Source organism: Orcinus orca, chromosome 7 (assembly GCF_937001465.1).
Source record: "Orcinus orca chromosome 7, mOrcOrc1.1, whole genome shotgun sequence".
Classification (NCBI taxonomy): Eukaryota; Metazoa; Chordata; class Mammalia; order Artiodactyla; family Delphinidae; genus Orcinus; species Orcinus orca.
Window position 1 is genome coordinate 114,296,159 of NC_064565.1, and position 12,997 is coordinate 114,309,155.

The following is a 12,997-nucleotide window of genomic DNA, read 5'->3' on the forward strand; positions in this document are numbered from 1 at the left end:
CCGGGATTCAGTGAAGTAGAAATGGGCTACTGAGGGTCATGAGCTCTGGGGTATGAGAGGTGACAAGCAGAGGCTGAGGAGCTCCCTCTTGGCAGTGTGGACAATGGGAAATTAAGTGGGAATATTAATTAAGCAGTCTTAGACCTGGGTGGCTCTGGGTCTTGATCTGTTGTCCTGTAATGCCTAGAAATTCATTGTTTTGTTGCTCAGACTGTTGATCGGGACTGTCTCTCACAGCTACAACTGACAGAAAAATCCTTTGAGCCCCACTTTTGGTTCAGGGAAACAGTGTCACTGCCCTGTCTTTCTTTGAAATTCTTTATCTTCAGGAGGAAAAAGGATCTGGGAGCTTTTATCCCTCAGTGTTGATATCTGTGTTGGTGTTTGTCAGCCCTTGAGAAGCTGCCGATGTTGAGAGAGCCCCTTGAGAGGAGCGATGAGACCTGCCGAGGGGCATTTCTCATTAATCATTAGTTTTCAGTGTCCAGAAAAGAGGAAGGAAAGGCCCTTCCTAACCAAGTGTAGCTATCGATCACTGTGTGACAAATTACCTAAAGGTAGTGGCTTAAAATAACACCTGTTTATTATGCCACAGTTTGCGTGGTCAGGAGTCTAGGCTTAGCTTAGCGGGGTCATTTCTTTAGGGTTTCACAGGCTGCACTCAAGGTGTTGTCTGGGCTGCGTCCTTTCTGGAGCTTGGTCCTCTTCCAAGCTCATGTGGCTGTTGGCAGAATCCAGTTCCTTGTAGTTGTAGGACTGAGGCCCTCAGTTCCTTGTGACATGGCCCCCTCCATAGGCAGTTTATATCACCACTGTTTACTTTTCAAGGCCAGCATGAGAATCTCTCTCCAGTCTGCTAAGATGTAGTCTTATATGACATAATGTAATCATGGCAGTGATCGCATCATGGGAGGTTCCCATTGCTTTTGCCATATTCTGTTGGCTAGAATATGGGTCTAACCAAGTCATGGGTTCCTCCCACACTCTAGGGAAGGGGGTTATGCAGGGTGTGACTCATGGGGGGTTGTCTTATGGTGGGATGACACACCAGGTATTTTACAAATCTTATTATCTCAAAAGAGCTTGAGGAAGAGATTGGCAGAAGCATCAACAGAGTCAAATGAGGACGTGTCAGAGGAGGCAGAGGACCTGGAACCTCTGGAACCAGACGACAGTGGTAAGAAAGTCACCCCCTCCCTGCACTCCTGCCTCATTTCGGCCACTAACTCCTGGAGGGCAAGTCTTGGTCAAGATCTCAGGTTCTCCATCTGTACAGTGGATAGGAAGGTCCCTGCCCAATCATGCCCCAGGCAGAGCTAGAGCTGTGCAGGTATCAGGGAGACCAGATCACAAGGAACAAGCCCTGTAATGGTCATCTCGGCATCACACCTGTGCCACCTTTGTCTCAGGTACCTTCCAACAAGTCACAAACCTCCTCAACATCATGGACAGCGAGTCAACCAAAACGGGCGCTGCTGGGGCAGGTCCTGACATGCGGAAGATGCCGGCCTCAGTGATCATCAGGGAGAGGGCCGCCACTGAGCCCTCTGTGGTGATGGGCGCTCTCACCCGCTGCCTGCAGGTACCAGAGGTAGGACCTCCTCTCCCTCAGCCGTTCCCCTGAGCCTGGCCACCTGTTTGCGTGTCCGTCCACTGCTCAGCACACATTTACTGATTGTTGTGGATGTAGGCTAGGTTCTGGGGTACAGACAATGACCAGACTATGAGGGTCTCAGCCCTTGAGACCCAAGTGGGGCCTGGGCCACTCACAGGTTTTCAAAGCTCCTCAGTATTCTGACGCAGTGGGTTTGGGAGTCACCATTCTAGAGCAGGTGAGCTGAGTTGCAAAGATGTTGAGCAGGGGTGAAGCAGGTAGATGTGGGGGAACAGAGACACACCAGATGCAGGGTGCAGGGGTGCTTGGCCAGTGGGCAGGCTGTTTACTGGGGCAGAGGCTGGGGTAGAGGATGCTGATGGGGGTGATGGAAAATGTAACCGAGATCATGGTGGGCTTTGTATGACAGGGTAGAGTTTGGACCAGAGCATCGGTATCCCCTGAGGACTTGTTAAAACTTCAGATTTCTGGGGCCTATCGTGAGAGTTTCTGATTCAGTAGGTATGGGGTGAAGCCCAAGAATCAGCATTTCTAGCAAGGTCCCAGGTGACACTGTTGCTGGTCTGGGGACCACACTTGGAGAGCTGTTGAATTTTAGACTATTCTTGAGCATTTGAGAGTGGGTAGCAGAGCAGGTCCTTATAGGAATTCTTAATAGCAAGTTTTATTTTATAGAAAGAAGATACGTGGCAGCCTTGAGGGAGGTCGGGGTCCAGGAGCATAGACAAAGAATTTGCAAAAGTCTTTTTAAACATAGTTTTATTATTATTCGGGTATAGTGAGACCAACAGCTCAGGAGATGATTGCCCTTGAAAAGATGGTCTGTTACTCACAGATCCCAAGAGGCAGGGGCACGCCATGCCATGCAGGCCCACAAGGAAGAACCAGAGTCAGGCAGGAGGCAGAGGGAGCAAGGGGGAAATGTACGCAGGAGCGTTTATTGTGGCTTCTGTAGGGGAAGATCCAGCGAGGCAGGATGAGCAGATGTCGGATTGGCTAGCGTGGATAATTTCAGTGAGGTCTGGAGTGTAGGTGCCGCCCTGAGTCGTCTGGTGCCTGGCCCTGGGGTGATTAGAGCAGGTGTATAGTGGTCCAGAGCGTGAGAGCCTGATAGGAGAGGTGGCCAGTACGTGGAGCCTGGATTCCTTGCTTGTATTTGACAAGCTTGCTCGTGAGTGGGTGAGCTGTTTGCCATCTCTAGGAATTGACTAACCCTGGGCAGTCTCACCAGGGCCCACAAGGCCCCAAGAAGTCAAAGCATCAGGAAATATAGAAAATTTTAAAAACCATGGTTAATACCCAGGCCATGATAAATGATCAGTGGCAATAAACAGATGATAAACAAGTAGGCATATTTTGTAACTTGACCTGTGTTCAAGATTTTAGTTATTCTTTAATTAGTGAAGGAACCAGTAAGCTGTTAAAATCTTTTAAAATGACAATTTTACTTATAGAGATTTACATTCTTTACCAGACAAAATTCCTTTGCGTTGTCATGAACAGGAATCATTTTCAGCATCAGTTTCCTAAAACTTACCTTCTATCTCTGTGGAGACATAGCATAGCCTAGACTATCACAGGCGATCAAAGGCACACTCCCACAGGCCGGATGATCCTGCAGGGGCAGTCAGACAGCACCAAGCCCGCCTCTGGGAAGCCACCCATGCCTGTTTTATGCCATTTTCCAAGTCTTTGACAATTTTTCTCTTGCGCCCGTAAATATTCTCCAAAGATTAATTTCGATCGCTGAAATTAGGCTGGGCGTATTATAATTTGCCTGGCTGTTTACATATCTGCAGCAACAGTGTTAGCTACGCATCTAGGCTTCCTTGAGTTTGCCTTGAAAATCTAGAGCGTGAATTCTCAACGGGGTGATACTGCTCCAAAGCAGGTAAAATTGGTTCTCGCGGCAGTGGGGGCGGGAGTTGGCGTGTGCGAAGGGTATTTTAGTTTTTGATGTACAAAGCACTGATATGTATACTCAGCTATATTATATCTTTGTGGTATTACATTTTCATGGTGGGGGGCAATTAGGAAAAAACGCTTAAGAAGGCTCCTTAGGGGACAATAAAAAAGGAAAAAAAATGAAGAGGTTGAGAAAACAAGGGCCATCGGACTAGGCAGCGAAGGCCACACGGTTCTCTTCGGTCCAGGAGTTTTCATGAGGAATCTCTCACTGGAGTTTACACGCCTCTATTACTTGCTATATCGAGACTGGGAAAGAAAGGCCAAGACTCTCTGTACTGGATGTCATTCATAGAACACATAAATTTCATTGACTTCCTCTTCTCTTGAGGTCCCCAAATTTGCTAAGGTCTTGACTGTTGGTAAGTGACCTCCTTACCAGCCAGGGGAGGGGGCCATCTTCCCAGAGCGTTTTGCAGGTAACAGTCCCCGTGGAGAGGAGTCCACCCTTGTGACAAGAGCTATCTAAGAAGCAAAATAGATGATGTCCTCTTGCACTTGCAAGAGGGTCAGTGCCAAATCTGTGGAGGACCCTGTGTGCTGACCATTTGACACCTGCCTAGCTGAGTATGCTGGGCTGAAAACAGTGAGGAGAGGACAGATTTGCCGGCCACACTGACAGGGCCAGTTGCATGAGCCCGATGGGAGGAAGGGAGCGGGTGGCGTGAGAGATGGCGGAATCGGGGTCAGAGTCTTAGGCAGTTTCAGGATGGTGGGGTCATCGACCAGATGAGGCAATGATAATTCTGCATCCAAATCCAATGTGTGGGTGTTCCCCCCGCCACCAGATAATTCTCTGACACCAGCTAGGTGTGCTACAATTTAACTCAATTCTGACACTGTCTACCTGGAGATAGTGTCAGATCCCAGAGGTTAAGGGCTCAGTCCCATAAGACGACCCCACCCCCGCCCCTGCTTCAGATGCCAATCGTAAGTTTGGCCAACTGGTTATGGTTTGGAGGTTCCCATGACCTCCTCCTTGGGTTCAATTAATTTATGAGAGTGGCTCACAGAACTCAGAGAAACATTTTACCTACTAGATACTAGTTTATTTTAACAGGATATAACTCAGGACCAACCAGATGGAAGAGACATACAGGGTGAGGGTTTGGGAAAGGGCGCGAAGTTTCCAGGGCCTCTCTGGGCACGCCACTCCCGCCAAATCTCCTTTTGTTCACCAGTCGAGAATCTCTCCGAACCTGTCCTTTTGGGTTTTTATGGAGGCTTCATTATCTAGGCATGGTTGATGATATCACTGGCCATTGGCGATCGATTCCACTTCCAAAGCCTCTCTCTTCTCCCCGGAGGTCAAGTGGGTGGGAATGAAAGTTCCAATCCCCTAATCAGATGATTGGTTCTCCTGCCAACCAGTCCCCATCCTTAGGTGTGGACCGAAAATCATCTCAATATAACAAAAGACACCTTTGTCACTCTCATCACTTAGGAAATTCCAAAGATTTTAGGGGCTCTGTGCCAGAAACTGGATGAAGACCAAATATAAGTTTCTTACTATAAATCATAATCTCGCACTGTTTGGGAGGAGGACCCATAGGAGGGAGGGCGTGTGACTTCGTGTGCTCTGGCAGGGCCGGGTCCCTCGCAGCCTATACTGCCCCGTCCAGGACCTTCCCACCCGCCATACTCGTTCCCCAGATTTCCACTCAGGGCAAAGTCAACATCTACAGCATCCTGCAGGAGGTTCTCCAGCAGCAGGGGGAGCTGGAGGAGTGCTGCGTCCAGAGGCTGGTCACCATCGCCTCCAAGGAGATGAGGGAGATGCTGCAGGTAGTAGAGCCCTGCCTCCCACCGACCCAGGGGCTGGGCCTTGGTAGGTGCGGCCTGGGATGCCCGAGGCCCTTGTCCGGTTACCTCCTGGGGCAGGAGTACGCTGAGCAAGCCCAAGGGAGCCCAGCAGGGCTGGAGCAGGTGGTGACGCCACACATCCCTCTCCCGTCCCCTGGAGGTGGAGGGCTACGTGAGGGCAGAGGTGGCCAGCGACACCTTGGTGGCCCTGTCCCGAAACCACTTCAGCTTGGTTGTTTATGTGCTACAGCACTGCCTCAGACCCCTCAACCTCGCCGAAGAATTTGTCATCGTCACCCTGGCGAAGCTGGCCAATGGCAATGGTAGGGCCCGTGGGGCCTCAGCCCCAGTATCTGACCCCTTTAAGACCATCCCGTGTTCCTGCCGGGCCTCTGCCCTTGTCTCTGCCCCCACCTCCTTGCATTTCTTATTACCTTTCTCTGGCATTCCTCCTTTTCATCTCTGTGTGTCTCTCTGTCCCTCTTAGCCGCCAAGATTCTCTCTCTGTGTTTCCACCTCTCATTTCTGTGTCTTTATTCCTGTCATCCCTTCTCTTCGAAATCTCTCTCTCCTCTCTCCCTCTCTGGCCCCATTCTCTCACTTTCTGCTTCCCTCCCTCCCTTTCCATTCCACGAACATGTGCTGAGTGCTTGCTCCATGCAGGCCTTGGGGTGGGTGCTGGGCCACGGGTGAGTAAGACACCGTGAACCAGTAAACAAGAAAACAGATAATCATAATATGAGATGGCAGTTATGAAGAGGAAGCCAGGGGGCTTTTTGAGATCAGGATGAGGGCAAGAGGACCTCATCTCTGTGAGGCCCTCATGAAGGTGGCGATGCTTCAACTGTGACCGGAAGACTCACATGATGATTATCTGTGTGAAGAAGTAGATGAGGGAGCCATCCTGCACTGAATGTGCAAAGGCCCTGTGGCAGGAGAAAGCTTGGTTTCTCTGAAGAACTGAGAGGTCACTGTGTCCGGAGCTAGAGAGAGGGGGGTGGTGGGTGTAAAATGAGCTTGGAGAGTTAGGCAGGGCCTAGTGGGCGTGGCGAAGAGTCTGGACTCTATTTAAAGGCACTAGGAAGCTATTGAGGGATTTTAAGCTGCAGAGTTCCCTGATGAAACTTCCAGGAAGCCCATTCTTTTTTTTTTTTCTGGTACACGGGACTGTCATGGCTATGGCCTCTCCCGTTGCGGAGCACAGGCTCCGGATGCGCAGGCTCAGCGGCCATGGCTCACGGGCTTAGCCGCTCCGCGGCATGTGGGATCTTCCCGGACCGGGGCACGAACCCGTGTCCCCTGCATCGGCAGGCGGACTCTCAACCACTGCGCCACCTGGGAAGCCCCCCAGGAAGCCCACTCTTGCTGTGGTGTGGACGGAGGGGGGGGCAGGTGTGTATCTGTGAGGTGTCTGTGGCTCAGGCTGGGACTCATTAGGCAAGTGGAGGACAGACGTGAGTAGTAGATGGGGTTCTGGTCAGCGGACTTGCCCATGGAGTGTGTGTGAGAGACAAAGGAACAGAAGGACCCAAGAATGACACTCAGGTTTCAGGTTTGAACAGCTGCATGTATAGTGTGTTCATTTCCTGAGACCAGAAGCACTGGGGGAGAGAGAACCTAGGGCTCAGATGAATTTCTTTTGCGTGGATTGAGTTTGCATCCCTTGAGAGATGTCCAGGTGGAGAGGTCATCAAGGTCATTAAGCGGGAAGCAGAGTGCAGAGGGCAGGGGGCCTCGAGTGTACGTGGTGTCCAGAGTTGTTGTCACCAAGGGGGTGAAAGTACAGGGAGGAGAGAAGAGGGCCAGCACCTAGCCCTGAGGAACCCCGGAACCGAGGAGGCTCAGGGGGGACTGAACCGGAAGATCTAGGAGCAAACTGAGGGCAGTGTGGTGTCATGGAGCCTGCGAGAAGGAGAAGGACTCAGGAAGGGCCCAGGGGCCAGTCGTGGCCCATCCTCCTGGGGCGCCTGGGAAGATGAGGCTGGAGGCGGTGGCTTCCTGGGGACGGAGGCTGGTCGAGAGGGGGGCAGGCGAGGGATGGGGGCAGAGGCAGGGAAGGCAGGCGGGGAAAGAAATGAGATCGTGGCTGGAGGGGCTCTGGGGGCAGGGCGGGCGGGGCCTGTGTGTGGGCTGATGCCAGAGCCAGGAGAGGGGCAGAAATGGGGTCCAGCAGGCGAGGGATCTGAAAGGGGAGCTAGTGGGAGCGGGGCTGGAGGCGAGTGTGGTCTGTCACCGCTCCTCTTTCTCTCTCCCCCTCCCACTGCAGTTTCCCTTCTTTCTCTGCTTTCTCCTGATGACTGTTGCCTTTTCACTTTCTCACTCACAGCCTCTGGTTCTTCATCCCAGAACGTCTGTGGGACACCCAGAGGGGTCAGAGGCTGGAAGAGCCCACACTCTGCCTCCTCTCCCCCTTCCCTGCCTCCCCCTGCTCCTCCTCCCCCTCCCCCTCCTCCTCCTCCTCCCCCTTCTCCCTCCTCCTCCCCCTCCTCCCCTTCCTCCCCCTCCCCCCTCCCCCTCCTCCCCCTTTTCCTCCTCCCCCTCCTCCTCCTCCCCTCCTCCTCCTCCTTCCCTTCCTCCTCCCCCTCCTCCACTTCCTCTTTACCTCCTTTCTTCCCTTCTCACCCTCCTCCTCCCCCTTCTTCCCCCTCCTCCTCCCCCTCCTCCCTCCTCCTCCCCCTCCTCCTTCTCCTCCCCCTCTTCCTCCGCCTCCTCTCCCTCCTCCCCCTCCTCCCCTCCTTCCCCTCCTCCTCTCCCTCCTCCTCCTCCTCTCCCTCCTCCTTCTTCTCCTCTTCCTCCTCTCCCTCCCCTTCCTCCTCCCCCTCCTCTCCCTCCTCCTCCTTCTCCTCTTCCTCCTCCTCCACCTCTCTCCCCTCCTCCTCTCTTTCCCACTTCCTTCCCCCTTCACCGGCTTCCATCTCTTCTTACCTCCCCTGCCTCCCACTCTCCCCTGTGGCCCAGCCCGCACAAAGTGGCCCCCTGGCTCTGTGCCGGGGCTGGAGGTGCAGCTGGCGGGGCTGTCCTCTCTGCTGACTCTCCTGCCCTGACTCCTCGTGACCTCTGCCCGTGCCCCACAGAGTTTGAGTTCGTGCCATACATGGGCATCACCCTGGCTACCATATTCACCATGCTGAGGCTTGCCAAGGAAGCCAAGATGCGCCAGGTGATCTGCAGTGGTACGTATCCCACCTGGGCCCGCAGGTCCGGCCCAGTTGGGGTGCTGGGGGCTGGGGAGGTGGAGTAAACAGGTAGAGATGGAAGGGTGATGGGATTCACAGGAGGGGGCGACCGGGGACACGTTTCCAGGTTCGGCTTGACTTGGGCAGGTCTTTGATGCCATTTATATCTGATCACATTGCCCCAGGTTTTGATAACTTAATGTTTCTCTGGACCCAAATCCCCAATACCTGAGAAAATTAGGGCAAAATGTGTTTGCCACCCTCTGCAGTGGAATCCCCAGGATGTGAGTAAAAAGAGGTTTATTCCAGGCCCCGGCCTTGACCTCGGCACATGGGCATCAAGGGCTGGTGCCGAGTCACACCTGCTCTACCCCCTCCGGGGAGTCTTTCACACACAGACATGCAGGATAAACATTAGGGGGCTCTGAGGGAGTTGGAAGGGCAGAGAGGGAGGGACGCAGAAGAAGATTTTTCTAGCAGTGTCTGGCCATCTCAGTGACCTGCTAGTTATGGAAGTGCAGGAGGGCTCCCTCCTGAGAAGGTGGCCTGGGGAGACTTTGTCCTTCTTCCTGCCCCTCTGGGCTCACTGCACATCCCCACGGACAGCCATGGAGACCTTCTGCGAGACCATGCAGTTTCACCTGAGGCACCTAGAGGACAGTGTGTACCCCGTGATGACTGAGGAGCAGTTTGCTGTGAAGCTGTTCCCCATGTATCGCTATTTTGTGACCGTGTGGCTTAGGGACAACAACCCTGAGGTGAGACTGCCCTGCTCGGGGGTGGGGGGCCCGCATGGTCCCTGGGTCACGGCTCCTCAGCCTGCGGTGCTGGTGGGGCTGAGATACCGCGTGGTCCAGGGAGATGGGGAGCTGATTAATGGTGGAGCCACGTGGGCCTGGAGCCTCAGAAGGCGGCTTGATAAAGGTCCCTGGAGGTGCTGGATGAGGGTCCCTTTCACGTGCCTGCCAGGCGCTCTCCGAGTGGTGTACCTACGGGAGCGATTTCCATGCCAACTCTGTGCCATGGGATTGTTTCACAGCTGAGGAAAGTGAGGCATAGAGAGGGCAAGTGTCTGCCCAGTTACCTAAGTGACAGAGCCAGGACTTGGGGGAAAGTCTGGGTTCACTGCCCACCTCTGGGGCCCGGGGGAGGCCTGGACTCTACTTCCAAGGTCCCCTCTCTCTTGTGGATGGGGCTGACATCTCTGGGCCTTGCTGAGTCCTGGGCCCAGGGGTCTGGAGACGCCGCTTCTGTGGTAGGTGAAGCTGGGGCTCACCAAGTCCCTGAAGCCTATGCTGAACCTCATCCTGCCCAGCGACGACGTGCGTGAGCAGGTGTACGACTACGTCGCCCTGTTGCTGGCAGAGTACCAGGCCCACCTGGAGGCACTCTTCATCGCACAGGTGAGGGGCCGAGTGGGCAGCGGCCTGGGCTGGAGGCTTGAGTGTCCCGGGTGTCCCAAGAGTACCGGGTGGGGAGTGTCATCTGGGTGGGAGATAGAGCCGTGGGGCCTGGCACCTGTAGGGTTTCCAAGAAATGAACGCTGCCATTCCAGGTGGACAGGATGAGATCCCAAAGGGATCTAAAACAACAGAAATTTATTCTCTCATTGTTCTGGAGGCCAGAAGTCCGAAATCAAGGTGTTGGCAGGCTGTGCTCCTTCTGAAGGCTCTAGGGGAGAATCTTGCACCTTCCAGCTTCTGGTGGCCCCAGGCACTGCATCGCGGCAACCTCCTCCTCCATCTTCACATGGCCATCTTCTCTGTGTCTCTCTGTGTCCTCTCCACTTCTCGTAAGGACACCAGTCATTGGATTTAAGGCCCACCCTAAATTCAGGATGATCTCATCTCGAGGTCCTTAACTAATTACAAGTACCCTATTTCCAAGGGAGGTCACATTCTGAGGTTCTGGGTGGACACAAATTCTGGGGGGAACACCATTCGACCCCTGCCAGCCTTGAACTCCTGTGAGATGGAGCCTTTGCAAGGTTCTGAGTGGAGGCGTGACCTGGGCTGATGTATATTGTGCAAGGTGTCACTCATGTACAGACGAGGCGAGGCTCTTCGCTGTAAGAGCTGGGAGCAGAAATGAATGGCATGGGTTTGGGGAGCCATGTGTAGATCATTCGGTCTAAAGATGGGCTTCACCTCCCAGTGACTAGGAGAGAAAGGGGAAGAAGGCCTTGAATGTCACGCTTGGTGGCCCTAGTGCAGCCCTGCCCAAGCTTTACCGTGCGCGGGAATCACCGGGGGCTGGTTGAAACAGAGTTGGATTCAGAGGTCTGGGCAGGGCCTGAGACGTGGCATTTCTAACTAGCTCCCAGAGGAAGCTGATACCTCCGGTTGACGGAAAACACAGAGTAGCAAAGGTCTGGAGTTTGACCCTGAGTCGGTAGAAGGTCACGTGCCACCACTTCCCACCTTTTGCAGGTCTTGAGGCAGATCCTGGAAATGTCAGTGACCACTAACACCCCTGTCCCCCAAATGCAGCTGCACACCATCTTCACGGAACTGCATGTCCAGGTGAGGCTGGCAAGCTGTGCTGGGCGTGGCCTTCTCAGGGTGGGCCCATGGGAAGGGGGCCGTGGCAGGTGGCGTGGCCCACCAGGGCGAAGGGTGAGATGGTGGTGGGGCCCCCGTCCCGCTCACGTGTCTCCTACACCCCTCTGGGGGCGAGGCCGTGGTGCTCCTGCAGACTGCGTCCCTTGTCCGGCTGAGATCTCACCCACCCTCCCAGCGTGACCCCGCCCTAGGTGTGCTCCAAGGCCCCTGCCCAGCGGCAGTACAGCAGCCAGAGCCTGACAGAGGTGGTGCACTGCTTCATAGCCCTTGGTGAGGCTCCCCCAGCTCCGCTGTGAGCCCACGGGAGTCCCGGCCCCTCTGAGCACTGGGCCTGGGGCTGCCTCGTCCCGCTGCTCTGGCTCGGGGCACGACTAAAGCGGTCCTTCCCCCTGCAGCCCGCTCCTACCCCAAGGAGCTGATGAAGTTCTTCCTCAGCCAGATGGAGGTGAGCAAGGAGGCCATCTGAGTGGGGACCCTGACCCTGATTAGGGCAGCGGTGAGCACACATGGTGAGCGAGGGCAGGAAGTGGGACAGGGGTTAGGGGCGATGGGTCTCAGCCACATCTGCACCTCCTTCATTTCCTCTTTTATGGACACTACTGGGTGGGCCAAGAAATCACAGCTCCGGGTTGCTTCACGTTTTCTATGCTTGAACATAGCCCACCCTCCACACCCTCACCCCTTTCCTTAAATCCCGAATCCCAGCTTCCACCTGAGTCTGAATTTCAGGCTGTTTACCTGAATCCCCCAAAGCTAAGTCAAAGGCTGAATATAAAGCCTAGTTACACCACATAGACGTAGCCCTAAAGCTCTGTTGACCCAGTGCCGAACCTTAGTCTGAACCCCTGATTCTAAATCCCTAAGCCCAAATCCTAAACCTGGCCTTGATAAAGGGAAATACTGTCCCCAACAGCACCAGCTCAGAGAGCACCTTTGCGTGAATTTGAACAAGGTGCCTCCTACTGGCAGCATGTGGTCTTGCATGACTCGAGAAGAGCATGGGTGGCTTCAGTTCAGTCCTTCAGCTGGGTGCTCTTGCACGGTGCGCAAACTGGGCAACTGTACGTGAACACCTTCTGCTGCCAGTAAGCCCCTTTCTTAAAGAAATGCAAATTTAAGCAACAGTGAGACCCTTTTTACCCATCTGATGGGCAGAGATGATAAAGATAGTGACTAGTGTTGGCCTAGCCATTTTTCTGTAAAAGCCCAGATAACAAAAACATTTTCAGCTTTGCAGTCCACATGGTCTGTGACAATTATGCAACTGCATTGTAGAGCAAAAGCATGGTCTGTATAGACTGCAGAGAGTGGTGGTGTTCCAATAAAACTTTATCCACAAAAACAGGCTTTGGGCTGGATTTAGCCTTAGGGCTGTACTTTGCTAATCCCTGGTCTAGAATACAAGAAACAAGGCTTCTATACTTCATTGATGGGGGTGTAGATTGATTAAACCTTTCTGGGTTCTCAATTGGATAGGGCCCAAAACTTGGGCTCAAAAATCTAACATTTTGTCAATTGTCTGAAGGAAATAATTGCCCAAAAGCAACTGGATAAAGTTGTTCGTTATAACATTGGGCATAAAAGCCAAACATTAAAAACAACCTACATGTTCTTCTGTAAGGAATTTGTGGAATTAATGATAGTATAGCAACATGTGGAATATTATACAATCCACACTTTTTCATGGAAACGCTGCCCTTTATATATTAAGTATAATAATACAGTATGAGACAGTATATATAGCGTGACCTCGGTTATGTGAAAGAAGTCTAGGTGTTTATGCATAAATGAGTTTAGAAGGATACACCTAAACTGTTAAGGGTGGTTATCTTTTATTTTGATTTTACAATGAACAAATACTTTTTTTTTTTTTTTTT

At 53.1% G+C, this 12,997-nt stretch overlaps 1 protein-coding gene across 1 annotated transcript in view; it reads left to right on the plus strand.

Annotated features, from left to right (window-relative positions):
• The first annotated feature begins 906 nt into the window (after window positions 1-906).
• Window positions 907-12,997, plus strand: part of MROH2A (maestro heat like repeat family member 2A) — a 34,201-nt gene continuing 22,110 nt past the window's right edge. Inside the window, 11 exon segments of the mRNA XM_049712196.1 lie at window positions 907-913; window positions 1,052-1,177; window positions 1,410-1,591; window positions 5,234-5,365; window positions 5,544-5,706; window positions 8,458-8,556; window positions 9,166-9,317; window positions 9,819-9,962; window positions 10,989-11,081; window positions 11,312-11,390; window positions 11,516-11,616. Coding sequence (XP_049568153.1) covers window positions 907-913; window positions 1,052-1,177; window positions 1,410-1,591; window positions 5,234-5,365; window positions 5,544-5,706; window positions 8,458-8,556; window positions 9,166-9,317; window positions 9,819-9,962; window positions 10,989-11,081; window positions 11,312-11,390; window positions 11,516-11,616 — 1,278 coding nt within the window.